Source organism: Papaver somniferum, chromosome 2 (assembly GCF_003573695.1).
Source record: "Papaver somniferum cultivar HN1 chromosome 2, ASM357369v1, whole genome shotgun sequence".
Classification (NCBI taxonomy): Eukaryota; Viridiplantae; Streptophyta; class Magnoliopsida; order Ranunculales; family Papaveraceae; genus Papaver; species Papaver somniferum.
The window spans coordinates 45259373-45271937 of record NC_039359.1 but is presented as its reverse complement, the minus strand read 5'-3'; the positions used below and the strand labels follow the sequence as shown (position 1 = coordinate 45271937).

The 12565-nt window shown below is 35.3% G+C and overlaps 2 protein-coding genes and 1 long non-coding RNA gene across 7 annotated transcripts in view; 1 reads left to right on the top strand and 2 right to left on the bottom strand.

The window, feature by feature from the left end:
• Positions 1-230: 230 nt before the first annotated feature.
• LOC113347521 lies at positions 231-3245 on the bottom strand. 4 transcript variants are annotated; one of them, XR_003359010.1, is made up of 6 exons: positions 2906-3245; positions 2741-2784; positions 2007-2098; positions 1805-1836; positions 1175-1424; positions 231-804 (listed from the first exon to the last, which is right to left on the bottom strand). It is a non-coding gene; the product is annotated as an uncharacterized LOC113347521 (long non-coding RNA). The 4 variants fall into 4 exon arrangements; XR_003359007.1 differs by lacking the exon at positions 1805-1836 and having other exon boundaries at positions 2906-3238; XR_003359008.1 differs by lacking the exon at positions 1805-1836 and having other exon boundaries at positions 2007-2070; positions 2906-3236.
• A 1142-nt stretch (positions 3246-4387) lies between these two features.
• LOC113347519 (annexin D1-like) lies at positions 4388-7312 on the top strand. Its single transcript, XM_026591194.1, has 5 exons — positions 4388-4543; positions 5094-5239; positions 5902-6120; positions 6230-6442; positions 6798-7312. The coding sequence occupies exons 1-5, from the start codon at positions 4468-4470 to the stop codon at positions 7095-7097; spliced, it is 954 nt and encodes a 317-aa protein (XP_026446979.1). The 5' UTR covers positions 4388-4467; the 3' UTR covers positions 7098-7312.
• A 1082-nt stretch (positions 7313-8394) lies between these two features.
• The window catches only part of LOC113347518 (putative pumilio homolog 7, chloroplastic), an 8728-nt gene continuing 4557 nt past the window's right edge, over positions 8395-12565 (bottom strand). For both annotated transcript variants that reach the window (XM_026591192.1, XM_026591193.1), the window contains exons 3-7: positions 10958-12456; positions 10708-10870; positions 10010-10173; positions 9450-9711; positions 8395-8975 (exon numbers count right to left, since the gene is read on the bottom strand). In XM_026591192.1, coding sequence (XP_026446977.1) covers positions 8868-8975; positions 9450-9711; positions 10010-10173; positions 10708-10870; positions 10958-12450 — 2190 coding nt within the window. In that variant the 5' untranslated portion in view covers positions 12451-12456 and the 3' untranslated portion in view covers positions 8395-8867. The remainder of the gene's footprint in view (positions 8976-9449; positions 9712-10009; positions 10174-10707; positions 10871-10957; positions 12457-12565) is intronic.

The following is a 12565-nucleotide window of genomic DNA, read 5'->3' as shown; positions in this document are numbered from 1 at the left end:
TGGTGTATGTGTTATTTCTTTTTTTATATTATTTTATTTATCTTTAAGCATCTTTGTAGAAGGAAAATATATACAAACCCTCTCTCTCTTTCCACAAAGTGCAAATGAGTCAAATACATATTGATATACACATATCGTGAAACAATTCCACGAATTGCAACCTCATTGTTAATGTTAAAACAATTCAGAGATTCAATTAATATCTGGGTAAAAACCTATTTTCCCGAAGAGAAGTTTAAATTACATCATTTTTGTGCAAAGAAGCCAGTGTCCAAGTTGTTGTAAATAACAACAATATTTTTATGTCACCAAGATTTCATATTTATAGAATAGATTTTCATATACCAAGGAAAAAACAAACCTCAAAATGAAACCCAAGGAAGTTTCCGTACAAAAAAATATGCGAGTGCTGCTATATTTGGCTTGCTCATCCCCGTAGTTTGGATACATATGCATTTATTATAGTTTGCGATGGCTATCGGGTTAGATTGGGCTACCAGGACGGCAGTATTTTGTGTGATTAGACTCTACATGGTCACAAAATTAACGAAACCGTATATCCATCATTGTGTATGATCACACCCCACATGTACATATTTCGATGCTTTAAACTATGAATGGGAAATCTTAAGCTATTAATCACTTACCCGGATTAATCACGACCTGATAATTCTTAAAAGCAAAAGGCAGTGCAGATGCGGTAGGAGGAGTGAGAGTGGAAATTGTGGAGCTATAATTGTTCTAAGGTGGAAGATCATTGAGATCAATCTCCTGCACTGCTTTTATTGAAGAAGCACCAACTTCCTGACAGGTAACACCAAATTAAAGTAATCAGTCACTATCAAGATTTCTTTTCATGAAAAATATATCAGACAGAATGCAACCACAATCAGTCTCCCTAATATTTTATTTCTTGACTTATTCATCCACATTACAATCCATTTTATGTTTTTCTTCACAATTTTCCTCTTTTTAATTGGATTGAATATAGACCGTTTTCCTCTTTGTTCCTTCTTCAGCTGTCAATACTACATTCTTACCAAATCAACATTTTCAGATGAACCTAATTTCTTATCCTAAAATCAGAGATGCACACAGATGTCGATTAAAAAAAAATGTTAAAAACTATTCTGAAAAAGAGAAAAGAACTGTGAATAAAAAATGTAGGGCTTACCTTGTGAGATATAAATACGATACTACCATCATCATATATAACATCAAACTCTAGTCTCTCTAGTATTCATCAGAATCACCATTGGATCTGGAGTAACCACTACCATAGCTATTATCCATTACCGCCGCTTAAGGCGACCACCCTAACCACCACCACTGCCTTTATGGAAACTATCACTTCGTCCTTCATGGAAACCACCATAAACACCACATGCTTTATTGAGTTCTTTTAGCCAATGCGAAGCGAAAACCTGATGACCGAGATAATTAGAAATAGTTCTGGTGGCTCCACAAAAGATAAAAGGAAGAATTTTTAGCTTTGCGCCAAAGAAAAAGAGAGTAGAGAATACCTGTTTTGTAACTCAGAATAAATTAAATGCTAGTTATCCCTAAGTATGAAATCCTATTTTAAAGAATTTTATTTAGAGAACACACGACAATACACCACTGTCGAAAAATCGTAACACCTTAATTTGGGAAGAAAAGCACATCTTCAAAGAGTTACTCCAAAATGATGGGTCTAACTTTTAAGTAAATTCGTCGACCACATCTGATAATTTGGATTTTCTCTATAAAAGCATATTACACTAACTAAAGGGCTTATAATACCATGAACCATGTCGAAACTCACTGTTATTGCGCTTCATCCTTCCCACAAAAATGCTAGCACCAGGCAGTTGTTCAGTCTTACGGGAGTAATAAGTAGGTAAAAAAAATTTGCAATTAAAAAAAAAATAACAATTACAGGAAACATTTGTTAGAAATAAAATGTGCAAAACCATTAATAGTAAATTTTTAAATATCCAAGAAAAATCCAAGTAAAAAAATAATACCTGATCTAGTTCTTTAGCCAAAAAATCTGCATAGCTTCACTGGATTTCACGAACTATGATGGAACTAAGAAAGGAGGAGAAGATCAGAAACCCTGGAATTAGTGTTGTAGAATGAGATGCTAAGAAAAGAGATTCTTTTTTATAAGATTATAAGTACTTTGTATCTTAAGTTTACCTATGGAGAACCCAGAGCAGAGATACAATGATGCTGTTAGTAAGTCAAAATTACCAAGTTCATAGTAATACAGTATCAAAAGAAAAACAACAAATATCGTTTTATGTTCTTATGAGGTGTTTCAGTAGTTTTGGCGTCATCATTAATGATGCCTGTCTTGATTATATTAAATGAGCTGACCAATTGAATTAGGCAAGGGATGTGACCATGCATTTGAGTGGCAGCGTTGTGTTCTTTCGACTGTTCATGGTATGTCGACAAATATTCATTTCCCTACACGATACGACTTATGACTCATATCATACTGCACTCATAACCTTTCTCAACATCAATATATCCAAAACCCTAATCAAACCTAGAGGGATAAATAAAACCCTAAAGATCGTAAGAAGATAAGAGTATCACGGTAAAGTGGAAAACTGAAAGATTTTCCATTGATGGCTGCTTGATGAGATGCTTGGTAAGATAAGAAGAAGGAAGAAGAAGATATGCTTGACCTTAATCGATCAATTTCCAAACAACGACAAAAAGAAACAAAAAAACAAAAAAAAATTAATACCTAATAGTTTCGTCGATTATTCTACATTGGCAATGTATAAAAATCTGAAGGAAAAAAAAATCCACAAAGGGAACTACATCAGAGAAATAATCGACGAAGAAAAAAAAATCAAAGACAACAAATTTTTTAGAGGAGAATCGAAAACATTAATATGAGGAAACTTACTGGAATGGACGAACAATCTTGGTTGTCCCTGTGATTCCCATCCTGATTCCATATCGATAACAAATCTCTCTCTCTGGAGATTGATCGATTTAATTTCAGCTCTGAATGAATCTTCTCGGTGATGTCAATGGTTAGCTAGTTTTACCGAGAAAGAGATCCAGAGGAACATATAATCAGTTTGTTCTTCCTTCGTGACTTTCAATATTTGATAACAAAGTCTTTTATTTTTCACCCACACGCGATCACTTAATATTACCCGAAGTCTCTCGCCCTAGGTTTCGTTTGAGCTGTCGAACTTTTATTGTTAAGGTTGAGATAATCATGATTGGGAGACATATTTGCTAATCCGATGGAAAAGAATGCCAGAAACGTAGCAAGGTTGAGATAATCCAGTGGTAAAACTCGATAGGTTTTTAAAGTGTTCGTATATCATATACTGTAAGTGGCAGGAGTCTTTAATGGTAAACATCTATATCACAAATCGGTATTACTTTAGGCGAGTCCTTCCCAGCCGTCGTCCCGACCTTCGGATCATGGCCCTCTTTCAACGACGTCCGTCTGATAGACCTGGCTATCATGGACACAAACCTCGTACCTTTTTATAACAATGATTTAAAATATAAAAATTGTAAGAAAGTATTTTTATATTCTTTTTTATTAAAAAACGGTTATAACTGAAGTGAAAACGGGAAGAATGGTCTAAAAAACTTACGTTAAAATCTTATTTAAAAGGAAAAAACGTAAAATTCAATTTTAGAAAAACGGGTATAACGGGTGTGAAAACGGAAAAACGGTCTCAAAAAACTGTCGTTATTTCCTATTTATCGGCATTATATAGGCACGAGGTTCAGGGACCCTCACGACCACGGTATATGGATGTGACCGTTTTAACGAGTGGTTTTTTTTGGTAGAAGCGGCTGTTTCAAACCTTGTCTGAAAGTAGAAAACATGGGAAAGTAAAATTACAGTTTGGAAATAGGCAACTGACTGTCAAGCTAAGACTTCATGGCCCAATGGATAAGGCGCTGGTTTCGATCCCCAGTGAAGTCGTTTTTGCTTTTATTTAATTTTTCAGTTCGATCCCCAGTGAAGTCGTTTTTGCTTTTATTTAATTTTCTTTTCTTAAATTCGTTTTTGCTTTTATTCATTTTCTTTTCTTAAATTCTCGTGTTGCTTTACATTAAACTAAATCACGGAAAAGCTAATTGGATACCCATCCCCTCTTTACTTTCAGCCACGTTGTAGGGTTAGAAGATCATGATTGTTAAGATTCATCAGATCAAGGTTATGGCCCATGGATATAATGCAGAAGATGATTCACCATACAAACCAGGTCCCACGAAAACCATACATTTCTCGCCATGCCAAAGGAAAACGTACCATCGTTGGTACACATCACCATTACAATAACGTTACTTCAAAAACGCGGAATTATTTGCGGTATTTCTTTATTTGTCTAGTAGTAGTGGAAGGGCTTTATAAAACCTTGTCTAAAACTGAACACAGAGATATCTTTCGCCTTCACTCATTTCTTCGTTTTCGATTTTTTACAACAAAAAAAAATGGCAACTCTTTCAGTTCCTTCTCATGTTCCTTCTCCTTCTGAAGATTGTGAACAACTCAAAAAAGCTTTTGATGGTTCTTATCTTCACTCTCTAATATTCTGTATATTTCATAAAATGATCTTGTTTTTATTTATGATTCTATTAGATTGTTTCATATGCTCGTAATGATGATCATAATTGATGATCCGTTGTGTTTTATTTGATCTTTGGTTTGATTGAGATTTGATTAGAATAGATAATTTCATATATGAAATGGTGTTAATATTTGCATTATTGGAGTTTTTTCTTGGTTCATTGAAATCTGTACCGTGAAGTAATTTATTTAGTGTTTTTCTTGATCAGATCTTTTAGAGATCTGGATTTTTAAACTTTATGCAACCGATCAAGTACCAATGAAGTTACTCTAATTGATTTTCTTATATGTATATTTTGGTTAGATTCAACAATTTTTTGTATTTAAAATCGACTTCTCTTTTGAGCAGTTTTGATCTAATTATCTCCGATCTGGTTCTCAGAGATTCTAAAGCTTTCCATCGAGAAGCTGTTGTATTATCATTATGAATTGTCTTAGTACACCGTTTGGATTTGGATTGACTAACTTGAGGTTGCTAAATCTTTTGTAGGATGGGGAACAAATGAGAAGTTGATCATATCCATATTGGCTCACAGGAATGCAGCTCAACGCAAGGCAATCCGCCGAACTTATACTGCAGATTTTGGAGATGATCTCTTAAAGACGCTTGATAAAGAACTTACAAGTGATTTCGAGGTAAGGTTTTTTTTTTTACTAGTGTAAAGCTTTTTCCTTATCTTGGCATGAATTGGGCTCCAATATTTTGGCCACTATAGGTTATATTAAGATGACCCATTGTGTTTTTTTTTTAAAAGTTATGGTGTCGTTTGTTTTTGGTCGATTTTGTCCCAAAAGCACATACAAGTTCATTCTGTTCCTGTCCAGTGTCCACTGAATCAACAAGTTCATTCTTTTCCTGTCCATTTAGTCATCAGGTTAGTCAGATACACTAACCTGACTTGCTGACCCTAGTTAGACAATATGCATGAGCCGGATCCAGTTTAAGGTACCAAAGGTGAAAAAAGCTAACATTCTTTCATCTGAGTTAGATCTGATCGGATTTAAATACCATTGATTAACGAACCAATATCAAATTTGAGAGTATACTAACTCTGTTAAGAGGCAGTATGGTTTGCCTGAAGTTGGTAACAGTTTTCACTACACTTTTTTGAATATCATGCTTTAACCGAATTGGCTTTTCAAGCTTTAATGTTTTGCTTTCTCTTCTCGAGATTGAATTTTGTCCTTATGAAAGAAATGCACATTTTTTACTTGACTGTTTACTTTTGTTCGATGGATATTACCTATCCCTAAAGAATGTTGAAGTTTATCTCTCATAACATATGTGACGTAAACAGAGTCTGCTGCATTTGTGGACATTGGACCCTGCTGAACGAGATGCTACATTGGCTAATAGAGCTGTAAAAAAATGGACTGCAAGTAACCAGGTTCTTCTTGAAATCGCTTGTACAAGATCTTCACATGATCTGTTTTTGGCAAGACAAGCCTATCATTGTCTTTTCAAGAAATCCATCGAAGAAGATGTTGCACAGCACACCACTGGGGACTTTGGCAAGGTACTTGCTTACCACTTGTACCTATCTTAACAAATGCACATTAGAAAAGCTTTGTACGTAGTTCTTCGGTCATCAAAGTTATTTTATGCAAGTCTTTTTTATTACCCAGCTTTTGGTACTTCTTGTAACCTCATTTCGATACGAAGGACCAGAGGTGAACACGACACTGGCAAAACAAGAAGCCAAAATTCTCCGCAAACACATTACTGACAATGCCTGTAATCATGACGAAGTCCTTAGGATCATTGCGACTAGGAGCAAAACTCAGCTCAATGCGACCCTCAATCACTACAACAACGAATTTGGCAATGCTATTAACAAGGTATCTTACATCTCTGATCTCTCTAATCTTAGGCTTGTTTACAGCTTGTGTATCTCGATTCTCAAAAGCCCAACTATCACCAAAGAATTAATCTTTATATATTCTTTTCATGTCTCTTCAAATTTGGTTAGACTTTCATTTGTTTAATTTTCCCTTGTATAATATGTCTTAATGTAGCACTTGAAGATTTTTACCCAAGTCATTCTTGTTCGATGGCTTTTTGTCAGCTGTATATGAAATGGAATTTTGCTTCTGATGATCGGAGTTGCTTCTTTGTTCCTAAGTTGTTAATTAATGAACTACTGAAAGCATGAGGGATTATGCTAAACCAATTACTTGCATAAATAATTTGCAGGATCTCAAGTCTGATCCCAAGGACGAATTCCTCAGAGCATTAAGATCCACAATCAAGTGCTTAACAACTCCTGAAAAATATTTCGAGAAGGTTCTGCGGTTGGCGATTAACAAAACAGGAACAGATGAGGGGGCTCTTACTCGAGTTATTGCTACCCGTGCTGAGGTTGACATGAAACATATAGCAGCGGAGTATCAGCGAAGAAGCAGTATTCCACTTGATAAAGCCATTATCAACGACACCCATGGAGATTATGAAGATTTGCTTCTTGCTTTGATCGGTCATGAAAATGATGCATAAATAGGAGTTTCTCGGATATGCCATATTACAACCAGGGTTTCACCGTTCAGTGCTGTGTGCTGCTTTTAGTTCATATATCTTCATAGTTTTATGTATCTTTCTTATAGGTACTTTCTGCATCTTTGGTATGTGTCAGCGATTTGGGTTTTCATATAAATGGTTGTACTGTATTTGCTTTTCGTTAATGAATAAATATGGTAGTCTTTGGTTTTAAACTTGATTTCACACCTTTTACCGTCTGAATAAGAGAATCCTTGTTTGATTTTTTTGATTGGAAAAAGTATAATAGATGATCATGAAAATCATCTTAGAAAAACCAGCTTTAGTTATCTGATTGTATTAGGAGATGTTGGTGTTGGCTCTAAGGCTTGTCATTATGCAACCAAGTAATATATAAACTTGTTCACAGATGTTGATACTTGGTAGTATTGGGTCACTGGACACTGGTAGATTGATTGCTCTCTGGCACAAGGAAAACAAGCTGAGCCAATCCCGAGCAAAATAATTTCATCTTTTAACAAACAGAAAATGGTAGAGTTTTATCAGCAAAACAGTGATAATTTTCAAAATGCAAGTGGAATTTTTCTTGATCTAAAATTATGTGGTAACAAAACTAAGATTAGTTTTCTTGATCTAAAATTAGTAGCAGTTACGAAACTAATATTGCCCGTCAAAACTAAGCTTCAGTTCGCAACAAACATGACCAATAGTGGGCATCTCAAAGAAAAAAAGTGTGGATAATTGAGGAAACGAATGAAAAGAAAATTGAAAAGCAGCTGGTGAAACGGCAAATTGTTGGTAAAAGCGGGAAATTTGCATTAACATTTTTTTAGTCACTCGTGCAATTATATTTTCTAGGTGTATCTATCTACTCTTCTACTAGTAGAAAAAGAAAGAAGGGTCTGTTTGCTATAAACAAAAACAAAAAAAAACAAAAAACAAAAAAAGGAAAAAAGAAAACTGGTATGAAGTGTGAAATATGAACCAAAACCAAGTGAATGACAAGTTCAAAAGACATGCTTCAAAACCAATTTCCGGTCTTCCTAAATTAGTATAGCTAATGTCACCAACAGACATAACAACACAACTTTTCAGAAGACACATTCATGGAGAGGTAATCATACCAGCATGGTTAAGAAATATTAGGTCAGAATTGCAACACTGGTGGGCATAGTTGGTCAACCAGGCCAAATTTGAATTACCTAGTCTGTCTTATGAGTAAGATTAGGATCTCACTGAAATAAGATGGTGAGACCGAGAATTCCATCCAACAACAGCATTACATAAACGTTTTCGACAACAAACTTTACTACCTAACAATGCAACTCTTCCAAACCTTCTATTTGACAAATTCATAAAGCATAAAAGTATCTTTTTGAACTTTTAACATATATCTGAGACAGTGGCTTAGTTTAACAGAACTAAGATGCTCCATATCAATACAGAGTCAAAATATCCACATTTCACATACATCTGAGACAGTGGCTTAGTTCAACAGAACTTAAGATCCTCCAGACTAATACATCCCCATTCAAAAGCAAGGAAACCAAAATTGCTTATTTCTTTACAGGCTCTACATAGAGAGCTCGTGAACTAGGGTAGCGGCAAACACCCTCAAAAGTAGTTAAAGTTCTTTTAAACTGTTATTTGATGAAAAAACTTTATAAACGACACGAACTCTAAACCTGGTGAGACTGAGTTATCCTAATACGCATTGAACATAAAGAACAACAACATTAGTTCATACCGTGTGACGAATTTACAGCTTCCTCACTTCTTTGAGAGCACCTTAGAGTAGATTCTCTTGCAATAGGGGATCATTTTCAAGGTTGCTACATGAGGTCGGATCGTTCCAAACAGCTTATCACGGAGGGTGCCCTACGTTTTATAATAAACAATTAGAACAAAATAACACGAACAACAAAATCGAAGAATCATCACTTGCACCACACTTCCTCCGTCTCTAAATATCCGACTAGTATTATGCTGTGCCAGAGACTACAGTGGGCCTCAAATGGATACATTATGAAGTCGGGACATCTTTCTGAGGTTGGTCTTTTTACTGACTACTGCCTAGATTAGATCCTTGTCGCCAAATACTATAATCCCTCCACGAGTTCACATTGTTCTAAAACTTTGCACACATTCAGGTATTATTATGTGCTCTTTCAGGGTGTTAAATATTTTAGAAAATTGGATTAATGCAAGCTATGATTTATACTATGGTCGCCTCAGATAGATATATAGTAACACACTATTCACAATAAAAATCTGTGGTACGATTAATGTCACTATAAACAAAGTGAATTTAAAAGAATACTCCTAAAATCTATTCTGTGTTGGGCGACATACCTTAGCAACATCTAGAGCAGTTTGAATGACGTAATTAGCATAAGGGTCTTGCAGCAGTTGTTCAAATTGGGAAGGAGATGACAGTAACTCAAGGATAATCTTTGTGTGGTACTCTTCAGTGAAATTTTGGAGACATTTTTGAACAACATTGCTGCTAAATTTCTGCAGCGAAAGGTGTGCATAGTTCCTCTCAAATTGAGAATGCAATATAGCACTTGCAAATGGCAGCTTAAGTTCCAAAATGAATTGGATCACGTAATTTCTGTAAAACCAAAGGAAACGAAGAGCTTGTATCAGTAACCAACTTCAAACTAGATGATGAATGCAGAGCTACGAGATCAAAATGGAGGACCACAAGCATTGAAATATTTGCAAGAGCATGATGGTGAAGTTTAATCTCAAACAAGAAGAGGTCCGATCAAAATTTCAAGAGCGGGATGGAGAGAAAAATTCTACTTTGTAAGGTAGAAAGCAGATAACCATAATATTAGCATGTAATATAAAAGTTAACATAAAGAAACACAAAAATGGTGGTACAATGAGCTTTTTTAAAAAACTACCCAAAAGCATCCTGCGCAAGGAATAGGCCATTCACGCAAATTTCAGCTACCAATTTTTCTCGGCATCCACCTGTAGCGTAAGTGATACACTTTTGCAAGACACAGCATCCATGTCGATCAACTGCAATTTCAGTGCAAAATCTTGCAGCAGCATCGAATATAAACTGCAAAAAGAAAAGGATTTCAGACTGAGATAGACATTCTACATAATCATGTCAACTTTGAATAAGAAACGCAAAGATAGTTCTTTTCAGAACAAGTACACATAAATCCGTCGAATAGCTAATGAACAAAAGGACATTTGCTGAAAAAACAAGATAAAGCTACAAGTCAGTGGAATTACTGGAGGATGGCAGAAATTTTATGCTAGTTTAGAACTACAAAATGCGCACTTGTTTAAAAGAACAGAACATAAGGGAGTGACATGATCATATACTGATTTAACCAAATCACTGAAATAAAGTTGGAACTGACAGTAAAGGTATCTTTGGATTTTTTTTGCACCAAAATTGCATAACAGACTAATCTGAGTTCAATTGGGACATTGGATGCCATACAAGATTTAACTTGGACAACTGCAGAATGAAGATGTGCAACCAAAAACTAAAAATCCAAAATTTGACTTGAAGAATGCATACTATGTAAGCTAAATGATAACAAAAAATGTGGAACAATAAGTTAGAAGAAAATTGTTTTACCTTGTTGTCATCAGTGCTAAGACATTGAAGACACTTCTGAATTACATGATTGCCGTTCGTATCCTTTATCAAATCCAGAAACTTAGGCTCCAGTGCTGATATAACATGGGTAATCTGCTCCCGAGTTTTGAGAGTCTCGATCAGCTTTTGTACTGCCCTTGTGCTGAAACAATAACAAACTAGACATTAAATATCCAAGTGACAAAATATAACTACGAAACCAAATTTGAGGATGAAAAGTGAAGATTACCCGTGAGCATTCAGCGAAATTCGAAAAAGCTGATTCCGCTGTCTTGTGACCTTGACAAGAATATGCATTCTCTGTTGTTCAGTACAGACATCCAACAACCTCTGTATAAGATAATTCCCAAACGGATTCACCATTAGTTCATTCATACTATGAATTATCTCATCAAATATTATCTGTATCTCTTGTCTATCCCCTTCATCAAATTTCCGCTGCAAGAACCTGCAACCATTTTGATCCTTCGCTAGATAACAAATTCTCCCCTGAGCATCCTTCAAGGTATTATACATCTTAGAACTGTGACTACTTTTACAATCAACGACAATAGGATTATTTCTTCTAGAGTTAGACAAAGCACCCACCAACACTGTTGAACACTTCCCATTAATATACAATTTCTTACCTTCCATTGTACCTCTCTTGTTTTTTACACTATTCAAGTTACTCTCCTGAAAACCCAGGCCAGCCTCACCACGATAACCTTCAGCATACCGAGGGTTCCAACGACTCGAAAAAGTAGTTCCTGACCTTCTTGGTTTCACGGAATCAGGTGAACTTGGTGCATCCACCACATTACCATTACCATACACGTTGGAATTTATGGCATAAGAGTTCCCCGATTGGTAATGCAAATCATTACTTACAATAGGCCTAGTGGCATCATAAAAATTAATCGGAATCTGAATATCTCCACTGTACTCATTACAGTCCAAAAAACCTTGTTGTTGAAACAACATATTCCTTAATCTTTCATCACATGGCAAGGTCTTTTCATACCTCGAGTTCTCCTCATTTCGATCCTCCAATTTTTGCTTCCATGTACTGCACGAGTACATATCAGTACCTGAATAAGGACCATATGAAAATTTTGAAGGACTAGTAGCAGCAATCTCTCGTGTCCACCCCCCTGGGAACTTATTAGATTGTCGGAAGGTACCCGTTACCGGTGCTAATCTTCTCTGATGTTCCATTGAAAACAAATCTGTTGATACTATCTCATTTGAATAAAAGAAGTCATAATAAGGGTCATGATCAAATAATGTCGTATAATCATCTCCATATGGATCATTGTTCTTAACATGACCATTACTAGTAATGAAATTTTCCTTTTCATCTTTAATATCCATTTTTGATAGATCTAAGGTATCATAAGAAGAAGCAGGTTCAGTCTGTTCACCAGACTCATTAGTATTCAAGTAATGGGTGTTACTATTAGTCTTATGTAAATTTCCAGAAAGAGAACTTGATGAAGAACCATCACCACCAGAATGTAAAGAGAGTCCACTAACTGGAGAATTACAGTTCTCATATAACATACCTCCCTTATTATTATAAGTACTCTGTTTCAGATTATACACATTACAAAACAATTGCTGCTGCTGATGATGATGATGATGATGACGTGTCTGTTGTTGATGTATGAGAGGATTTCCAGGTGCTGGTGCATGAGAAACAAAATCACCAAACAAACTATCAATATATTCATTGTCCTTCATTTTTCACTGAAACAGAACAAAAAAAACAAATTGATGAAAACCCATTGTCAGAACTTGAAAACCCATATCCAAAATCAAAACCCATTTTCAAAAAAAAAAAAAAAAATAATAAAAA